We start from the raw sequence: 21,287 nt of genomic DNA, 5'->3' as shown, positions 1-21,287 counted from the left end.
CTCCACATGTCCATACCACCGCAAAGAGCTCTTTCTAATCTTTTCAATTATTCCTCGTTCAGCCTTACATTCCTTTCTTATATGCCAAAAATGCAAAAAATTTAAAAACGCCTAGCCAGACTTCCAAAACGCCCACAAAGGGGCGCTGGCACCCCCGTTAAGAAACATAACTTCAGAAAGTGGTGGGCACTCCTTCCGCCCTTTTAAAATATTGTATTTTCTAGAATTTTACATATAATATAGTAATTTGAAAATTCTATCGTTTTTGTTTTTGTTGAAAAGCCTTATATTTATACATAGTTTGGGATAATAATTTCAAAAAGTTACCATTACCATTTACCATTGTAAGGCTGAGTTGAGTAACCATTATTAATCGCCTGAACTCTTTTTATAAATGTCGCGTTTTAGCCGTGACCTTTCTATTTTTGTTTACACTGAAATAAATAAAATTAGATAGTGAAATATCTTCTTTGTAATATTAATATTATAATTTTGAAAATATGTTATACAACAAATTTCAATATAAATACCATTTAACCTCAAAAATGAATGATAAATATTTCGGCGGGTGGATTTGACATTCAGCCGCGGCGAAGTCACGCCCAGCCGGGAGCTTAGTACTTCTAGCCGTTTACGTCACTTCCGGCCGCTGGCGAATATCACTTCCAGCCATAAAAAATCGAGGTAGTTGGCGGTCTTTATATAAAATAGTTAGTCTGTGTTATTGTCACAAGTTGTAATCTCTGTGTATAGAAGTACAGAATATAGAAGTACTGATTGTAAAATTGTAACGTGTTGTGCTGAATTCTCTCATCACTTTCTTTCCCTAATCTAAATATCATACCAATATCCTGAAAAAGTTTTTTATATTAAATATGAATAAATTACGTTCATCTCTCCAATTTCTCCCAAAATACAGCAGCGTGCGTAAATATGTGAGTTGTCTTTTATCTATCCATTTGAAAAGTAGACAGTTTTATCACTTGAATAAAAAAATATGTTTATAGTTTTTTCCACTTTTATTTTATTTAACCAGTGACCAAGATTCCATCATCAGACTTTTAGTTGCTTTGTTATATAAAATGCAGATCCACCAAGAAGTGTCGGTACAAAACTTTTAGAGAAAGTGTTATTTCTATAAGGATAAAACCGATTGCCTTGTGATTATTTATAATTTGTTTACAAAAAAAAAAACCTATAGCCATTTTCGATTTCTCGTTAATGGAAAATAATGAGTTTTTTTTCTGGTCAAAATTTATTAATCGTCCGCAAACCGTTTAAAAGCCACAAAATTGTTCGAGTGTTCTTATTATGTCCATTTATTTGATTGGAGAAATTAATAAAACAATAAGATACCTATGTTGGCTGTAAGCCATTTATTTATGTTTGCATTTGCATAAAATTAACCTGCATGTATAAAGATATGGTGATCTTATACATACCTTTTAATGTGTTACTGATTTCTGCATTTCTTTATAGAGTAAAGCAAGAAATGCTATTCGGATAGTAGAAGTTGGTCCACGCGATGGTTTACAAAATGAAGCTAAAATAGTTCCTACAGATATCAAAATACAATTCATTAACAAGCTCACTGAATGCGGATTCTCTTCAATCGAAGCCACAAGGTATGACAAGTTATGTTTTATTTATCTTACTAATTACCGAGTAGTTGTATATATTGTACAATAGTTTGCACTGTTTAAATATGCATACTACCTGTTATCTGCAGGGGTTACATTCCGCAAACGTGATATGGATTATGAAACTGACAATAATAATGCCTAAAGGCATAATTCACATTTGTAAAAATAAAATTAGTTTACAATGCCAATGTTTGCATACTATTCTGTAATAGTTTATCATTATAAAAATGTAAGACTTCTATAATTCACTGTTATGAAAATTTATACTTTTTCACAAATTGTAATAGTACAGATTTGCAACCCCGTGTGCCCTAGCGTTTGCTGCTGTTGACCATTTCTTCCATCTCCATATAACAATAATGTCCTTTAACTTAAGCTTTTTCATTTACATAATCTGTATCTCATTAACACATTGTAGTGGGGCGCTTCGAACGATAGACTCTAGCCTATAGCGGACGTTTTTCGCGATTAGTGCAAAAATATATCGCTTTCTTAAAATTGACACAATTTCTAAACCAAATAATATTTTCGATTGAAATTTTCAAAGAAATCACAAATGACATTTGATCATCAAAAATAAATTATAATCATAATTTTTAATTAAGTATTCCGTATTTCACAATTTTAGAAGCATTGTAAACTCTAAAAAATAGTCTTACCCATTCTTATCATTCCCTATACAATGCTAATATATTCAAATAATAAAATACCAAACACTAAACAAAACGCAGCATGAAAAATAGTCCAATACGTGAAATGACTCAAACTAAACTGGAGATTGAGATCGCATAAAAACTCTGGATTTCTGGCGATGCCTTTACAAGCGACACACTAGCCAGTCCGGACAATGCATCTCAAATAACGTCAACTGACTGTCGCCTAGCACCCAGGTAGCAGATTACCCTTCAACGCGTTTTATTTCACACTGATAACAAACCCGTATATTGCCGTTTCCCGCCGATAATCGACAGTCGACAAAAACGGCATTTGCCGTGTCCCGCCGACAATGTGTTAAATACATTCCACCCTTAAGTTTAAGTATTTGGAGCACAGGGCTGTTCACCATGACTTCATTGACAGTCAAGTTTACGTTAATTGATGCGGCACCCTAAGTACCATTGGGTGCAGACATAGATTAAAGGAAGAATGATATATTACAGGTGTGAATGATAAGAGAAAAATTAGACATGTCCCAATAAACATTAAACTAGTCCAAATTATCCTCCAACTCTATTTTTTACTCCTTTAATATTTGCAACCAGAAAGAAATCAACTAATATTAAAAAATATTTTTCTCAATTTTGTAAATTTCATATGCAAAATTGCACATTTAACAATAATTAATGTTTCATTAACAAAAATTGATATATGGATGATTGATACATATTAATATTTTCAAATTTTAGTTTTGTTAGCCCTAAATGGGTTCCTCAAATGGCTGATAATATTGAGGTGATGAATGGAATTGATAGAAATCCAAAAACATCGTATCCAGTACTGGTGCCTAATTTAAAGGGTTTGGAGGCAGCTGTAAGTTATTTTTTCATTGGTCATTTTTATAAATTATCCTTTTAAATCTAAATTTGAATTTGAATGATGATTCAAATCATTTACACATTATCTGTTGCAAGGACCTGGTACTAAGTCTTTTGCATATTGCTCATTTGGTGCAACAATGACATAATTACACTTTTTTTTTTCAAAATGTGCGGAAAGACTATTTACATCGGAAGAAACATCGACAGAATTGATTTTGTGGTGAAGTGCTGCAAGATGGCGCTAGTGTCATTGTAGAATTGAGTAAAATGGCGCCATTTCTGTTGCTACAACGTCTGAATGGCATCTCCTGTAATATTTCTATAAGTGTAATTACGCTATTGTTCACCAAATGAGCGATATTGCAAAACCAAAAACATTCGATATTGTTTTTCAGCTTTCAGTTGGAGTAAAAGAAATTGCTATATTTGGTTCTGCGAGTGAAGCCTTCTCAAAGAAGAATGTGAACTGTTCTGTTTCTGAATCTATTTCGAGGTTCAGAGAAGTCACTCAGGAGGCAAGGGAAAGAAATATCAAGGTCCGTGGCTATGTGTCATGTGTGGTTGGGTGTCCTTATGAAGGCTCAATCAGACCGTGTAAAGTAGCTCAGGTATTTTTTATCTATATTTTAATTTTACTGTTCTTTATTTTATCTATAAGGCAAATCTATCAGAGTACGAACAATCCGTAATGTACAAACAAATTTTCTCCTAAAGAAATGGATATTTGCATAAAGGTGTTTGCATTTCTGTCAAAATTATTTTTAAAAATGACTTGTAGTGACATCTGTGAATTTCTTCACAAAGCTTCTTGAAAAATTAAAAAAAAGAAAATATTGTCTATGATATTTTTATTTAAATATTATCTTTGATATTCACTTTACAAATTAATTATTAACTTTTCCAGTCCAAAAATCATTGTTTTTTCACCAGGTCTTTGTACTCTGTTGTTTGTATATAAAGAAAAAAGTATTCATTCATCTCTACAAAAAACCATTCGAACAGACACGATTGAAAAACATGTGCGGCTCATGTTAAAAATGAAAAAAAATGTATAGTGACTAAAATAAGCCATTAAAAAAATGAAGTGAATTTGTTATTGTTCACTGAATTTATTGATGTCAATAAAATAATATAATTTCACAAATAAAATTAATTTTCTAGGCTACTGCTGCAATGTTTGATGTAGGGTGTTACGAAGTATCGCTGGGTGATACCATAGGAGTGGGCACAGTCGGCTCCATCAAGAGAATGCTCCAAGAAGTTAATAATGTTTCTACACCCGATACCTTGGCTTTGCATTGCCATGATACTTACGGCCAGGCACTAGCTAATGTCATAGTAGGACTAGAAGTAAGTTGCTTTTTTAATTAATTAATTAAACTTTATTTGCAGATACATAGTTTTTTTTCCTCTTGAATGAAAGTGAAGTATGGAATTAACAAAAGAATGGTGAAGAATGCATTCGAAATGTGATCTCTCAGACGAATGTGCGGCAAAATTATATACGATAGATGTTCAAATGGTGAAATAAGGAGAGAATGTAAAACTGAGATGAGCATTATTGATAAAATTAAGAAAGGTGTGTTGAGATGGTTTGGACATGTGGAACGAATGATTGAGGAAAGAACAGTAATACAAATTTATGAAGCAAACGTAGTTGGAAAAACGAGCAGAGGAAGACCAAGAAAAACTTGACGTGATCAGGTATGTTAAATACTTGAAAGCGGTCAGATCAGGAGTCGCAATAATCAGCGGGTATGTATGAGGGGATGCATGAATGTCTAAGAGTCGAAGAATGTTTGCAAAGAAAGAGTGGTGTGCCATTCTATTCTCTATGCCTACCCTGTGGGGAAGTAGCGTGATGGTTAGATAGTTTTTTTTTCTTCAATAAAATTTATTTTTCAATGAAATTTTTCTTTTATTATTGGTGTATGTATTTGTTTTTTTTTTGTATGCAACAATAATTTTTTTATTCACATAAATATATACTGTATTGTCACATGAATTTTAATTTTAGTTGTTTAAACAGAATAATAACATTTTTGATAAAAATCAAACAAACATGTTGCATGTTTTCTTGGCACTGGATTTCCCAGTGAAAAATATCTTGTATATAATCATATTTATAACTTCTGTCAGAATGCAAGCGTTCTGTTAGCAAAAAAATCATATGGGAATATATTTTTTACTAATAAAAAAAAAAATGGAAGTCTGAGCATTTACAGGGCTTACGACCTGTCACAGTCTAGTTTAAGTAGTCACTTTATAAGCGTGTAACAATCACCATCCTACCTATGATTGACAACAACACTACTCAAATTTCGAAAGTTATATTTATGGTTCAATCAAAAACATCTTGCGCATGCTACTTCTTTGGTAACATTGTCTTGAACTAGTGTTGAATTAGTAAAAAAAAAATACTAGCAGAAATCTTAAGGTCTTACACGTATTCTAGATGATTCAGTATGTGTTTAGCTGCGCAAGAAGCTGGTCGTGTCTCTGCTGACTTTTTTTTTTAAACTTGATTTTTTTTAGAATATATATTGAAAAGATATTTTTAAATATATTTTTTTAATTCCTTACCTTTCGATAACTCTTTTCTTTTCAAAATCGTGTATTTATTACGAAGAAAAACTTAACTTTTTCAAAACAAAAACGGTATTTTAAGCAAATAATTCAATTTTTCATTTATTGGAAATTCTTCATGTCAAATGTTTATTACCTGGGTTTAAAGAAAATGAAGTTGCAATTTATTGTTTATTGGATCTTAATGAAATGTATTAAATGGTTAGACTATACTTATTTTATTTTTCTTTTTACAGAATAATGTATATATTTGTCTGTTTTTTAAAAAAATATAACATTCAAGTAAACAATAATTTTTTTCATTTGTTAAAGATGGGAATAACATGTTTTGATTCATCCGTCTCTGGTCTCGGAGGATGTCCTTATGCGAAGGGGGCATCGGGAAATCTGGCAACTGAAGATCTCGTGTACATGTTACACGGGCTCGGTGCTCATACCGGGATCAACTTGGTGAAAGTCATGCAGGCCGGCAAGTTCATGTGCGATTACCTCGGAAAACAAAACATGTCGAAAGTAAACAATGCGCTTGCATTGAAAAAATTAACTGATCATGAAATCACAGAAATTGCAATGTGCGTGTGATTGTAACATTCCAAAAATTTAATTAGTGAAGCTTGGTTGTAGATCTTGGAATATGTATAACTGTTAAAATGTTAAATTAAAATAGTTAAACTTGGTTGTAGTGATCTTCGAATATGTATAATTGTTATAATGTTAAATTACAATAGTGAAACTTGGCTGTAGTGATCTTGGAATATGCATAAACGTGGGGACTGACCGTAGACATTTTGTCGTAACGTAACACGTTACGATGCGAGCATTTGTATAGTCAGTACAGCGAGCCGAGCTGCTCGCCGCTCGTTCTGCGTACTCTAATAAAGCGTGCCGTTATGTAACATGCTCGCCGTGAATGTTATGTTACGAAGAAATGCTCCGGGTAGTCCCCACCTTAAATATTATAATGTTAAATTACAAAAGTGAAACTTGGTTGTAGTGATCTTGGAATATGTATAACTGTTGATTCGGAATATTAACACATTAGTTACGGCAATGTTTTGATAAAACTGTATCTTGAGGCGGGCGACATTAGACAGCTGTCCGGAAATATAAAATATGTCAGTGAACTTCATATTTTGAACTTGAGGTTGAACTCGAAAACAATACAAAAACGGTTAAATGGTCTCTAACGTCTCAAAATAAAATCATGTTAGTCCACAAATCACAAAAGTAAAAAAAATGTTAAAAACACTAATAAAATATTAGAAAATAACAACACAGTTTAACAACCGCCGAAAACTCAAAATCTGCGAATAAAAAATGATTTATGGGCTTTCCCCACACGCGTTTATTGCTTTGTAAGTACCAACTGCTGACTTAAGTAAAGGACAATGATCTTTGTATTTTATTTCATTTTGGGACAAAGAAAAAAACGCACCGTCTGTATCCATTGTTTAAAGTTAATTTGTAACATTTCCTTCAAAACAGATTACGACCATTAGCTATGTTTTGAACCAGTAAATATCAGTATTATTTTTTTATATTACAACGACATCTATCCACTACACAACAAAAGCAAAAAGGCCAGGAGATTAGAAGTTTATGACGTGTTTTTTGTATACTAAATTGAAGGTAGCCGAAATGCACAAAAATGTGCACCCCGCCACCACACCAAGGTTTCTGAAACGCACAAATATGTGTACACCGTACACAATGTGTTAAAATGATTGATGTGTAAAATTCTACAATTTTATCTCAGATATGCCAAGAATAGAAAAAAATAAAAATTGAAGTTTAGTTTCATTGACTGACTATGTTATACATATCTTGAAATGCTTTGTTTACAGCGTTATGGGTGCATTTGATGTCTTTTGACATAATAAATAACCCTGAATTCTGAAGGCATATATTAATTGTTTTTGGTCAGTTGAATCATATAATCGCAGAGATAAACATATGTTTCAACATGTCTTTTTGTCATAGACAGAAAATAAATAATGTTTTATGGAGTTTTAGATAAGGGTAGGCAGTAGAGGTGCGTAAGATCTGGTCATTTAGAAGATCGGCATTAATGGATCTGCATCATGAATCAATTGGACAAAAGAATTTCGATGAGGGTAGAATTTTTATCAGAAATTCGGTTGTCAATGACAGACAACAATAAAAAAAGGTGGAATCATGAAACCATATTTTTTCTTTAAAAAAATCCATTTTTTCAAAATACATTATGTATATCAGTGGGTAAGGTAGGGTAGAACTTCTCTTGAGCCTATATGGATTACAAGCCATCGGGCATATTAATTCATTTTTAATTAATGTTTTACTTAGTAAATACCACTACATATTTCTTAAAATCTACTGCGACACGTGTTTCGATGCATTCCGCATCTTTTTCAAACACCGTATGATGAAAATGATGCAAAATGCATCGAAACACGTGTCACAGTCGATTTTAAGAAATAGTGGTATGTATTTATTTAGTAAAACATTCATTTAAAATGGATAGATTTTATTACCAGTTGGTGATTGCTGAATCAATTAATGAAAATATTAATTCATGTTGCATGTTTATTTGTCTGTCTTTTGATTTACAAATACCTTATTTTTAAATAAACTTTGTACTTACATTTTATTAGGATCAATTACAATGTCATTCAGTCATATCAATAATTTCCAGGGTCCCTTTCCATAAACAATATTTTCATAACCACGTTTCACTGTAGTCGATTTTGTTCAATTTGTTATTTTTTTATAATCTTTATATTTCTCGTGGATTAATAACAGGGTATGATGAAAGGGTTATCTTTTTTAGAATCTAAAATTTTGTTAATAGGTTTTAAGAACAAAGTTTTATTTTTCTTGTTTAATTTTTAAAGTTTCTTATTTTATTATCATTCTTCTTTCTATATTTTTTTCGTACTTAGTTTTATATAAATGCAAAGATTTTAAATATTGTATGATGTATAGTTTCATATAAATATATTTTTGAAAATATTTTATTACGAAGCATTTTATGCAGTTCAAATATTTATATTTTTCTACTAAAGACTACTTTTATATATGAATACTATTACATGATATTACTTTATAACTAATCTTGTTTTACATAACTCAAGATGTTCGCTAATTTACTATAAAGATAACAGCTCATCAACTCGAGAGATCTGTACACCATTTGTTTCAGATATGGTAAGAAAATCATTTTAACCCAAATATTTCCTTATTATTTTTTTAAATCTCCCACTAAGAGTTTTTTATTTTTATTTTTGTTTCAATTATATTTTAAAATAAAGATGTGCTAAAAAAGACATGTTTTTCTATACTTCTTTTTACCCGTATCCCCACCGGATAGTGCATAGTGCACTGCATAATATTAATGCAGTGTTATCGTGATTTTTAATTATGTGATGTCAAGTTGATCGCCTTGTGTTTCGGATACTAATCAGAGGTGAAGATAAGTAAACGTGACTGTAAAAAAATCACTTTTATTTATTTTCCCCCTCCCTGGGAATCGAACTCTTGGCCTCCAGCGCGATAACCGGGTTGTGGCCCCGTGGTTAGTGTCGCGCACTCTTAAGCCAGAGTGTCTCGGTTCGAACCCACGCTACCACAATTTGATACCTATTTCTAATAATGAGCCGCTTAGGCTCACAGAAATAGTATGAAATTGAAATATTTGTGTATATAATCAAAACACAAATATTTCTCTTTTTTTAATTAAATTAAAATTAAAATAACCGCTTCGCTATGGAAGTGGAACAAAGCAATCTTTCATTTTCGAAGACTAAACTCAATGTGAAAGGGGAATTCCCATTCCTTTGTTTTGTAGGTAAGAACAAAATTATAAGTACTTACCCACCTACGCACATACCTAGCCAAGTGAAGCCATCGAGGTGCGAGTTCGAATGTGTCCGTTTCAGAAAATAAATCTCAGTAGAAATCAAGGATGACCTTTTTCCTTGCTGCATCATCTACTATCCCCCGTGTCAGGGCGCTGCATTCCGTCAGCGAAATGTTAATTTAACTGTTGGCCGAGCGGACCGCGAGCGACCCGGATCTGGCGCCGTGCCCACCCGACGGACTCCAGTCGAGCCGCCGGACTGCGCGCTGCCGGACTAGCACGGGCACCACGCGACGGCTTAATGCGATACCCCAGTCCAGGCACAATTATTCGCTGAGTTCCAATTATAACGCATCATTTCTCCATGATCATTCAGTGCACGACGCGCCATCGCCGACGGATAACGCGCGTCAATCACAATCTGCGGAAACGTCCAAATTATGTAATAAAAAGAGCGCGACGTTTCCCGTTCCAAATCCAAATTCAAAACTCAAAACTCTACAACAGAACTAAAGGAACATTTTTTTTATTCAAATCCAAAGGTTGATAAATATACAGCCATTTCGGTTGCCTAACCAGCCTCAGTCGAATTTGGAATTCAGATTAAAATCAACCGTTCCTGGCTGATTTTTTTATGGCGCACGTTTTTCACGTAGGTGCTGAAAATAAACCGCCGAGCTTTCGACGCATTCATCATCTGACGTCATGGCGACTGTTTACATGAATTTGCTAATCCGATAACACGCGCACTCAAAAAAAGCTCGTCAAATATTATTGAATGGATAAATTAATTTAATTACAAATTGGAAGCACAAATCGAAGCTTATTCGTCTACAGGGGTGATCGATTTTGGACAGGTCGGTTTCAGCTCTTGCGTTTATCCGATTATTGTAATCGCAATCAGGAACTTTCTCAAAAATAGTGCACCAGTGAAAATAAAACAACTTTATTGTGACAAGACATTTAAAACAAGTGGCATTTAATACGCATTGAAAGTGTTGGCATTTTACGTAAATAGAATAACTACCTACGTACGTATTTAAAACTCACGAAACGACACGAGAAAATTCTCGACTTTGGACGACGTACAATATTAATCAATCCTACGTGCGTTGCTCAATCCATTAGTGTGAGAATATTATAATACCCGCGAAATAATCCTAAAACAACCCGGTTTTTGTGTTAATTCCTTACCTGTTGAGTTTTTAAATCGGGTGGTAGTGTGAATACCCTCGTAGACTTAAATTGTGGACAAATCTGCATAATTTCACGTGTTTCGTTGTGTTTCAATGCGTGTTTGAAGAGAAGATAGTTTGGTGTGTCGATAAAGATGCATCACCTGTATCCCTTGGCGAAGGGGGACCCCTTGTGCCCCCTCGGGTTCCACCCGCAGGTGAGGTGGCCCACCCGCTGCAAGCGGTGCTTCAGGGACTACAAAGAACACGGGGGAAGGAAGAAAGATGAGGATCTCACTGTCTCCTCACCCAGTCTGGCCTCCTGGAACTCAGCTTCCTCACGGTAAGTACTTTTTTTAAACGATTTTTCGTTAACTAAGTAGGTACTTTCTGATTTTTTTTTACTTTGAGGCTATGGAGAACATAAAGATGTTAAAAGAAGTACTAAAAATAGAAGGAATAAACTCCATGTCCTACAGCAGAAAATAAATATTTTCAGCGTTTGTATTTTAAAGGTCTGTTTAGGGTTGCTCGTGATACGTTGTCGACCATGTGTTGGATGAACCGAGTTTCCCGGCGGGGTAGAACTTTGGGCCATACTTGTCAAAATACGGCTTTTAACCAACCTTATCATTGTTGAAATTCAAGGAAGGTTTATACAATTTTTTAAAAGACATTGCTGGCATTGAGAAGAACATCTAAAGCAGTAAAATTAGATTAGTAAAAAAACTCGCAATATTGACGTTATATAAAAGTAAAAATGGTGCGTTAAACTTTTTTCTTTATGTTGTTTGCGAGAATGGATTTGAGAAAGACCAAAGACCTGTAAATTCCAACTTGAAAAGGAGGTTTCAGTGTTGGTAGAACTTGCTTAGTAAAAAAAACAAATACCTACTCTTCTCTGTCCTTCATCTAAATGGTGCAAAGGGCACAGCATCAGATCCACGCGGTGTTAATTTTAACGTCAATTATATCAATGCAAGATCAGTTATGCGTTCCAGATTTATGGATGTAGGGTTGGAATATGTTTGATGGGATTCATATGACCTAAATGAAGGGGCTTAGGGTGAAAGACAGTACTGATATATGATAAAGAAATCGTAGTATATTACAAGAATAAGTGGTGTTTACCAAGTTAACTATAATATTCCAAATGCGTAGTTTGCCACAAAGCGACCGATTTAATTACCGAATGGAATAAAATGAAGGTTACCGAATAAATTAATGAAATAATGTTTAGATTACCGTACATATTAATGAAATACAGTGAAGATTACTGTACAAATAAATGAAATAATGTAAATATTACCGTATAAATTAACGAAATAAAGTGAAGATTACTGTACAATAAATGAAATAATGTGAAGATAACCGTATAAATTAACGAAATAAAGTGAAGATTACTGTACAAATAAATGAAATAGTTGTTGAATATGCGTTATTTCGATAAAATTCTGTAGAATGTAGTCTGCCGTAAAGTCGCTAAAGCTCAATAATAGTATTTTTATTGTAGCTCTTACTACACTTTAGCAGCTATACGGCACAATTACTCCTTGGATTCGGATATTTTTGTTTATTTACCCAATCACTACAAATTAACGCAAGGAACGACGTATTATTAAAAAACAAACGAAATAGCGGTAATTTTTTACCAAATTTCCCATAAAGCTCTGAATTCCTTCGAGTTCCTAAAAGCTCCTTTACTTGCAGTATCTCATCAAACACAATCTAATCGTTTATCCATGAATCTGGAATGAAGGACCGTGACTTTATGTACGAATATAATCACTGCTCCGATTCGATGCGGTGTCCTATGCACAAATTTCGTGCGGATAGGATAAAAAATAATTGAGTACAGAGAGAAGTAGTGGTAGTAGGTATAGTTAAGAATTTTCTTCAAACGGAGTTTGCCGCGTACTTTTTCCATGAACTTTGAGGTAAAACTTCAGAACGAAATTTGGTCATGGTCGTTTAAATTCAGCCACGAAGGTCCACCGAAATTTAAAAATATAGTAAATACAGCATTGCTATAATTTTTCGTACCATATTATTCAATCATACTATAATATAAAGTTATTCTTATTTGACTAACTAATCATTGCGCCGCTTCACTGCAGGGGTAGGCAGAGAGAAAAGAACGCCACACCAATATGTCTTTGCACACTTTTTCGCCTCTTCCACATTCATACATCTTCTCACACATACACGCCGATTATTCCGACTCCTGACCTGACTACTTTCAAAACTTGATCATGCCAAGTATTCCTCGGTATTCGTCTGCTTCTATTACCAACCACATTCGCCTCATAAATTTGTTTAACTATTCTTTCTTCACTCATTCGATCACATGCCCGAACCATCTCAGTATTATTTCGATAATATTTTTATTCTTCTTCTTTAAACCCTTATCCGTACCCGATGATCGCATTTGCATACTGCATCGAATCAGTGTAATATTGATCGCTAATTATATGAGGAAAGGTCCTGAAGTTCAGGTGCCAGTCCAGGATGATATGAAATAAATATTTTAGTAAAAAAACTTTTCTAAGTCAAACCCGTATCTCCAGCGCGTTAGACAAACGCGCTAACCACTAGACTAGAATTTTTGGTACATATTTCTAACAGCATCCTTTCCAGACGTAATTATAAATAATGATATTTATTTTTCATTGCCAAATTCCTTTGCAAATGTCGCACAAAAATTTCATTCCGCGTCAGTTGAAAAATGCGAGATGGATTTCAAAAGATATTGTATGTTTCGAAACGAAGGAATTTATTTTTCAGTTTTAATTAATTTTTAGCTGTTCAGAAAAACGAAACAAAGAGATTGTCACATAACGTGGAACTGAAATTAAATATAACGTGCCTTTATTTCTTGGGTACATCATAGATTAAATATGACCATTGAAAGTCGAATGATTGTAATTCAATTTCATTTCATTTTGAACAAAAGTGTGCATTGTACTATTTTGATTTGCTTTAATTGTTTAAATGAATATTTAGGCTACGTCTGTAAAAAATTAAAATAGAAAAAATATTTTTTGACATTACATCAAAGATGAAGAAGAATATGGAAGTCTGGGCATTTACGGGGCTGACGACCGTCGTAGGCTGGTTTAAGTGATCACTTTACACACGTGTAACATTCATTGGTGAATGTTACACGTGTGTAAAGTGATCACTTAAACCAGCCTATGACGATCGTCAGCCCCGTAAATGCCCAGACTTCCATATTCTTCTTCATCTTCGATGAGATGTCAAAAAATAATATGAAAATGACTCCTGTAATTGGAGATAATCCAGATTTTGTGAACAAGTATTTGGACACACTCAAAATACCAATTCTACCCATTATTGACAACCATACTATTTATATAAATATATATATATATATATATATATATATATATATATATATATATATATATATATATATATATATATATATATATATATATATATATATATATATATATATATATATATATATATATATATATATATATATATATATATATATATATATATATATATATATATATATATATATATATATATATATATATATATATATATATATATATATATATATATATATATATATATATATATATATATATATATATATATATATATATATATATATATAATATTCTGAACTGTCAGAATCAGATAGATAGATATAAAAAATATTATAAAGATAAATTAAGAATAAACTTTAATTATAAACTTTAATTACAAAGCAACACATTGTTTATTTTATTATTATACACCCACTTTACATATTATTTACACCCAATTTACAAAGAAAAATATTACCACGTTATATATATATATATATATATATATATATATATATATATATATATATATATATATATATATATATATTTATATATATATATTTATATATTTATATGTTTATAATTTTATAAAAGTAGGTACTTTATATTTTGTATCTCTTGTTGTTTTGGTAAGCGTAGGGACAAAGCAAGTATTGAGAAGTAGTTAATATTATTAACACGTTTTAAATTTTGAAGCGCGATGTAAACATTTTCGTGAATGTTTTACAAAAGATTAAAGCGAAGACGATTCCTCGAGCCATGTGTTTACTTGCAACCAGATGTTCGGGAAACATTGATTATCGTTCAATCTTCTTATTGACTAATACAGAAATTAGACCAAGGCTGGAAGAATATATATATACGGATAGAAGGATCAAGTCATTTATTTACACGGGAATATAAAGGGTCATTCGAACCAGAACCTCGAGATTAGTGATGTGAACATATACCTCACTGGATAAACCGTATAAAGATGCTAGTGTGTCGATTATATACGAAAATTAACGATTTAACTCCGTATTGTTGATAAATACTAGATAGATACTGTCGCTTTGAATAAAGCAGATCATATATCAGCCTGTCACTATAATAGACTAATAAAAAACTATTAAATTCTATGCTCATTACAAAATTCAAAATGTCAAACTTTTTTAACCAAACTGTTAATATAAAAGTTTTCTTCATTAGATGCAATAAAAAAATCTGCATCTAGATTCTAAACAATATTTTTAATGTCTGTTCAAGTCTTATGGCGAATATTGAATTTTGCCCCAAAATAGCTTGTTTAGTTTTTACTGATATCAAACAGAACTGAGATTTTTACTGATATGATACAGAACAGATATTTAAAAAAAAAACAAATGAGATGAGACCACCCACTTAACAAGTCACTACATTTTAAAACGCCCTTGAGGTAAGTAGTATTGTATTTTACGAGAATGGCGTTATACAAATTATTCAAAATCATTATTATAATTTTTTCCGTAAAAAAAATATATATTCATAAAAATTCTAATTGTTTCAATTCAATTTGTCAAAGATTTAAAAATGCCAAAGACATTAAAAATAAAAGGCCAAACGAAATGTTATGTACGCTGCCTAGTAAAATCAGTAATTTCCGTGTAGAATCCGTACCCAAGCAATATTTATAAAGAGTGCCAACTATTCTAGACAAAGAATGCATGCGTTGTATCCCGTGTCCCGTTCAACTTTTGTCTGCGAATTTTCCCCCACTCGCGATGAAGCTCGTACGTGTAAAGGGCGCAAATGCCTCCTTTCAGACGCCTGGAAAAACATTTTTTTGGGTGAGGGTGAAATTTGTATTTCATCGTTTTTTTCATTATGAAGAAAAGTGATATGAATTACTTACCAAGTCATTTTCTTGCTGTTGTTGTATATCTGACATTAAAATAATAACAATAAACTATAAAATGTAAATACATGATTCAATTAGGGGGGAAGGGGTCTTCCTTGCCATCGGAAGCTGCGGCAAAAATACGCTTGCTAAATTTAGAGCACCGAGAAGTAATCATTTTGTACTATTAGCGCCAATTTATGTTATTCGCGGGAAAATTAGTATTAGTAGTTACGCATTGAAGTATTCTCATAATTTTCTCAAATTTATAAGGTTATTAAAATCCGAAACAAAAATTTTGTTTTTTTTTTGCTGCTCGGTTAAGCCGTAATCGATTGATGTGTTTATTTTTAATTTGAAATCCCAGAAATATTTCTCCCCGAAAAAAGTTTAGAAATTCTACAATGTATGTAAATAAAGATGCAAATGTTCGTTTGTTCAAAATTTAAAATCATGCAAAGTAATTTACCGGTTGCTTTGAAATTTTGAACTAACTTCGAATTCAAACACGCGTGTGTTTTGAAACTATAGAAATAAAAATGTAAGTCATGACAGCGCCATCTATTGAGCGTAATAACATTACTAAACATTGCTTGTGGCGGGCAGCGTAGTTCTTGACAGCTGCTGTCACTTAGCTTTTTCAGTGCTTCGATTGTATTGTTCTGATTTTTTTAGTATTGTGAGCATTGTGAAATAAAACACGTTGGAAATGCGTGCGTCATATTTGATTTCTTTTCCATTTAACCAGGCTGAGTCACAGCAACGCGTTGCCGGGTATAGCTAGTTTCATAATTTAATTTGTTTATTTATAAAACAATAAATCTTTCCATGTTTTGTTGATTTAAAAAAATAACATTCTTGTTTCTAAAATCGAATAAATTTCATTTAAACCTTGGTTTTTACGGCATCTCCTCTATCGGAGAGGCGAGAAATACTCATATATTATTCACAGATATATTTATCGAAATTAAATTTAGGATATACAACACGTGTGCCGAGTGTGGTGGGTAGTTTAAATATACGTTTTACGATTAAAAATTCTCTTCTACTTGATGTAGATTAATGGCGTTACAACATGGATGCTGTTTCAATACTTAAATAAATGCTAAGTACCAAAAAGTGGAGGAAATTATTACGATTTTTTTGAAGATTAAAAAAAATACATCAATTATGAAAAAATTGTATCAATGCTGCACGACAAAATTAAAATAGGTAATGAACTGTTATGATTGATATGTATATCATATACGTAAATGTGCGAGTGATGTCCACCTCCATACCCTAGCGGTAAGCGCGTTTAGCTACCGGGTTCGATTCCCAGGAGGTCAAAATAAATGTGAGTGATTTTTTAAACTTTATTTAAAATAAACCAAGACTGGTACTTGAAACGCAGGACTGATCATCTTGCCTTCATATAATTAACAATCACGATAATACTGCGTCGATCTCATGCAGTGCCTTATGCACACTTTGGCTAGGATGACAGAAGATAAATATGTAAGACATATATCTTGTCCGCCTCCGTGGTGATGGTCCGCCTAATGGTCAGCGTGTTTAGCTACCGTACTGGAGGTCCCGGGTTCGATTCCCAGGGGGGGTGAAAATAAATATTAGTGATTTTACACTGTAATATTTATTTAATATTACCCTGGACTGGTTCCTGAAGCGCAAGAGTGATCACCTTGCCTTTATGTAAGTAATAATCAAGATAACACTGCGTCAATTCGATGCAGTGCCCTATGCACCATTGGTTGCGGATAAGGGTTATAATAAATAATATATTGGTTTTAATTTTTCTACATCATCCTGTTCCTGTAACTAAAAGCTCGTGCAAAAAAAAGGCCAACCGGTCAAGACCCCTGTATCCTAACTTTGTCCTTTGAAAATCATCATTTTTCTAGTAGGTAAATTGCGCTTTCGATGTGAACGTAACTGGATTCGTTGTGTTTATCGAAATTTCCAATGACAATAAGTAAAAACATTTGAAAACTCCATAATTTCTGCACTTCTCTATGCTCTCTGCGTTTGGTGAAAAGTCACTTTGACAGTGTTTGCTAAATTTATATTATTTACCTTTTTTCGATTCCTCACCAATATTCATTCGAACCCTTAGCCGCACCCGATGGTACATAGGGCACTGGTTCATATAAACGCAGTGTTATCTTGATCGTTAACACATGAAGGAAAGGTGATCAACCTTCCGCTTCAGGTACCAGTCCAGGGTAATTTTGAATAAATATTTGAAAAAAGACCAATATAAGATTTTTTAAATGAAAATGACGGACACACCTATACTAAAAATTCACGGTGTAATGACAGCTCGAAGACGGGTGACAAAAGTTAATTGCTAATAAATTTTGTAGCATATACACATCCTGCATCCTAGTCCTAAATATTAATATTAAAAAACCCTCCCCTAAGAGTGTCAGATTCTATTTATTTAGATGATATAGCATAAAAGCTTAAAAATATAAAATTAAATTATGGGTTGTCAAAATAAAATATATTAAAAAAAAAAAAAAATACATATATATATATATATATATATATATATATATATATATATATATATATATATATATATATATATATATATATATATATATATATATATTCATCATTTTTTCTTCTCCATGCTGCTGGTTGGCAATCATCATGGAAATTTTTACTTTGTCTGCGGGCATTCTAAACAGTGACTTAGTTGTATAGTGGAACCACTCCTTCAAGTTTTTAAATCAGGATATATATTTCTTTTTCCTGCGCTATGTTTACCTTTGACTTTGTCTTGTTATCGAATACATATTACATATTATTTCTCTCTCCTCATAAATGGATAATGTATTCTACCATTTTTAATTTTTTTTATGTGTATCGTTTATTTTAGATCACGTGATGAAGAGCGCAGTCCGAGTAAGGAGAGCACAGTCAGGGGTTGGGTGTCAAGTCAAAACCTTAACCAAGACTCAACAAAAGCTGATAAGACTGAACCTTTTACTGCAGGTCGGTACTAAAACATTATTATTCGTATTATTTATCACCGAGTCTTGTTCTTCTTCTTATTATTATTATAAGCCTTTCGGTCTATTTTTAAGAGGGATTAACCCATCTCTTTGGTGGTCTGCCCGGGAGTTGCCTACCACGGGGTTAGCCGTACAGTGCGATGTGGTGGAGTCTGGATGGTTCCATTCTCCTCACACGTGCATACCATTGTCTCCTTCGTTGCCTTCCCCACCTAACGACATCTTCGATCTCGCATATTTCCCTGATCCTAGCATTTCTTATTCTATCTCGAAGACTCTTGCCTGATATGCTTCTTAGAGTCTTCATTTCTGACACTCTAAGCGCGTTTTTTGTCCGCCATTGCCGGTCCTAAGCCCGGATGAGAAAGGAGGAGGGTTGGTGTGCAAGGTTAGCGGCCTACATGCCTTAAAAAAGATTCAACGCTCATAGCAAAGAGAACTTAGCCTACCACCGAGTGCTTTAAAAAAATGCATCTTTATACAGGCCTGGCCAACCCAAATTGCACCCCGGGCCGCATCGATGACCTAAAATTTTCTTAAATATTGACCTAAAGTATTGTATATAATTTGAATACAAAGGTATTCAGAAAGTACAATGAGGTTAATTGTGAAAAAAAACATGAGTACGACCAGATGTGAGAAGAAAACACAAATTGAACCAACAAAAAATCTATCTGTATAGTAATAAACATTTTTATCAATTTTAACAATTAAAATTATTGATTGGGATACATAAATCAAATACTTTTACCAATTTTATTTTAAATAAAACCAATCTATCAATGGCTACTCACTGCGAGGTTTGAGTTTCTTTTCACCAGAATATTTGCATTTCATGTAATTACAGAATCTTGATTGGTTTTAATAACTTAAATATGATTTAAAATATATTTTGAAGGACCCTATATTTAAAAAAATACATTCGTCATACACGACCGCGGGCCGCACGCAAAGGCGCCGCGGGTTGGCTACCCTTGTCCTTAAAGATCTCTTCTTAGGCAAAAGAGCTCAACATTTTCTTTAATAAAAGTGTAATTAAAATACCAAGCACATATTGCCAATAATGAAGTTATATTGAGAAATATTAGTTCCAAATATGTTTTTTACAAAACTACAATTATTCTTCATTTGTAACTTTATTTTCATTTTGAATGATCTAATATCCTCACATACACTCTTGAATATGTCCAGGAAGCATGTTTGTATATTAGAGACATTTATTTAGTAAAAAATATTTTCTCACATATAATTTTTTTCAGTTACTTGTCTGTTATGAGCTATGCTGTCATTGATGACGTGGCCGAATGACACAATCTGTTTTGTCATTATTTATCTGCATTATCCATTTTGTTGATAGTTTTTTTTTATGTCTGACTTTTTCCTGATGAAAGCGGATTATAGGGAAGTTAATTTTGCATAAGATGGCTTGTATTAATTTCTTGTATTGTCTTTATGATTCCTTATTGCTTATCAAAATACTGTTCTTTACTTTAATATCTTTTTCATTCCATACCTTTTTGGACCCCCGTTGCAACTTTCAAAATCAACTAGTGGAGTTATCCCCCCTTCTTTTTTGTGTGTTCCTAAAATATCAATAGTCATTGGCAGTATTAAAAAAAAATATTGTGTAAAGTTTAAATATTGCAATAGTTTAAATGGAAGTTCACCAAAATAATCATTACTGATAATCAGGGTTTGCGCGTACAAGTTCATCTTGGACGTCAACTCCTGACCTTGGTGGAATGAATGATGACGCCAAAGCAGTAACCTTCAGCTTGACTTTACCACGAAAACGACCCACTCCAGCTGACACGGGACAAAAAATAGGTAATATCCAAAACAATCATTTTCTGAGACTTAAGTTAGATATCTATATATAGAACCTAATCTCAAATAATATGTACAATATTATTATTTGTATTATAGACATACAATGATAAATTCCATAGAAATATGACAATATAGAAGTATCTACCACAGACATTTCTCACAATGTTTAATGTTACGTATCATAATTTAAAAAAAACTGTATATATATATAGTACACTAATTCTACATTAGCATGACATAGCGAGTGTTTTTGCCTAGAATTTTCACTCATGAATTACATGAAATTATAGTAACTTTAAACATTAAGAGTAAATCCACTCACGAGTAGGCATAGGCTATAAAACTTAAAAAGTTGAAGCCTGAGTAGGGTCATAATAAGCGATGTTGTATAAGCCGTAGATCGATTTCAGAGTCACTTGGACGTTAAGTAATTCAAAAAAAGAAAAACATTAGTATGA

General features: G+C 32.7%; 2 protein-coding genes across 4 annotated transcripts in view; both read left to right on the top strand.

Annotated features, from left to right (window-relative positions):
• Nucleotides 1–729: 729 nt before the first annotated feature.
• On the top strand, nucleotides 730–9,070 carry Hmgcl (hydroxymethylglutaryl-CoA lyase). Its single transcript, XM_088273383.1, has 6 exons — nucleotides 730–935; nucleotides 1,480–1,625; nucleotides 3,050–3,173; nucleotides 3,577–3,789; nucleotides 4,343–4,531; nucleotides 6,080–9,070. Exons 1-6 carry the CDS (start codon nucleotides 876–878, stop codon nucleotides 6,347–6,349), a joined length of 1,002 nt encoding a protein of 333 aa, XP_088129509.1. The 5' UTR covers nucleotides 730–875; the 3' UTR covers nucleotides 6,350–9,070.
• Nucleotides 9,071–9,979: 909 nt separating this feature from the next.
• Nucleotides 9,980–21,287, top strand: part of LOC148313894 (uncharacterized) — a 48,506-nt gene continuing 37,198 nt past the window's right edge. For all 3 annotated transcript variants that reach the window (XM_088272528.1, XM_088272600.1, XM_088272450.1), the window contains exons 1-3: nucleotides 9,980–11,123; nucleotides 18,864–18,979; nucleotides 20,692–20,826. In XM_088272528.1, the coding sequence (XP_088128654.1) occupies nucleotides 10,936–11,123; nucleotides 18,864–18,979; nucleotides 20,692–20,826 (439 nt within the window). In that variant the 5' untranslated portion in view covers nucleotides 9,980–10,935. The remainder of the gene's footprint in view (nucleotides 11,124–18,863; nucleotides 18,980–20,691; nucleotides 20,827–21,287) is intronic.

Source organism: Brachycentrus maculatus, unplaced genomic scaffold (assembly GCF_059751285.1).
Source record: "Brachycentrus maculatus isolate JH-2025_06_01 unplaced genomic scaffold, ASM5975128v1 h1tg000004l, whole genome shotgun sequence".
Lineage (NCBI taxonomy): Eukaryota > Metazoa > Arthropoda > Insecta > Trichoptera > Brachycentridae > Brachycentrus > Brachycentrus maculatus.
This window is presented reverse-complemented; position numbering and strand designations above follow the sequence as displayed.

Coding starts and splice junctions, on each gene's coding strand:
- Hmgcl (XM_088273383.1), top strand. CDS start 876: ATGAATAAATTACGTTCATCTCTCCAATTTCTCCCAAAATACAGCAGC. Junction 1,626..3,049: donor TCTTCAATCGAAGCCACAAG/GTATGACAAGTT, acceptor TTCAAATTTTAG/TTTTGTTAGCCCTAAATGGG. Junction 3,790..4,342: donor GACCGTGTAAAGTAGCTCAG/GTATTTTTTATC, acceptor TTAATTTTCTAG/GCTACTGCTGCAATGTTTGA.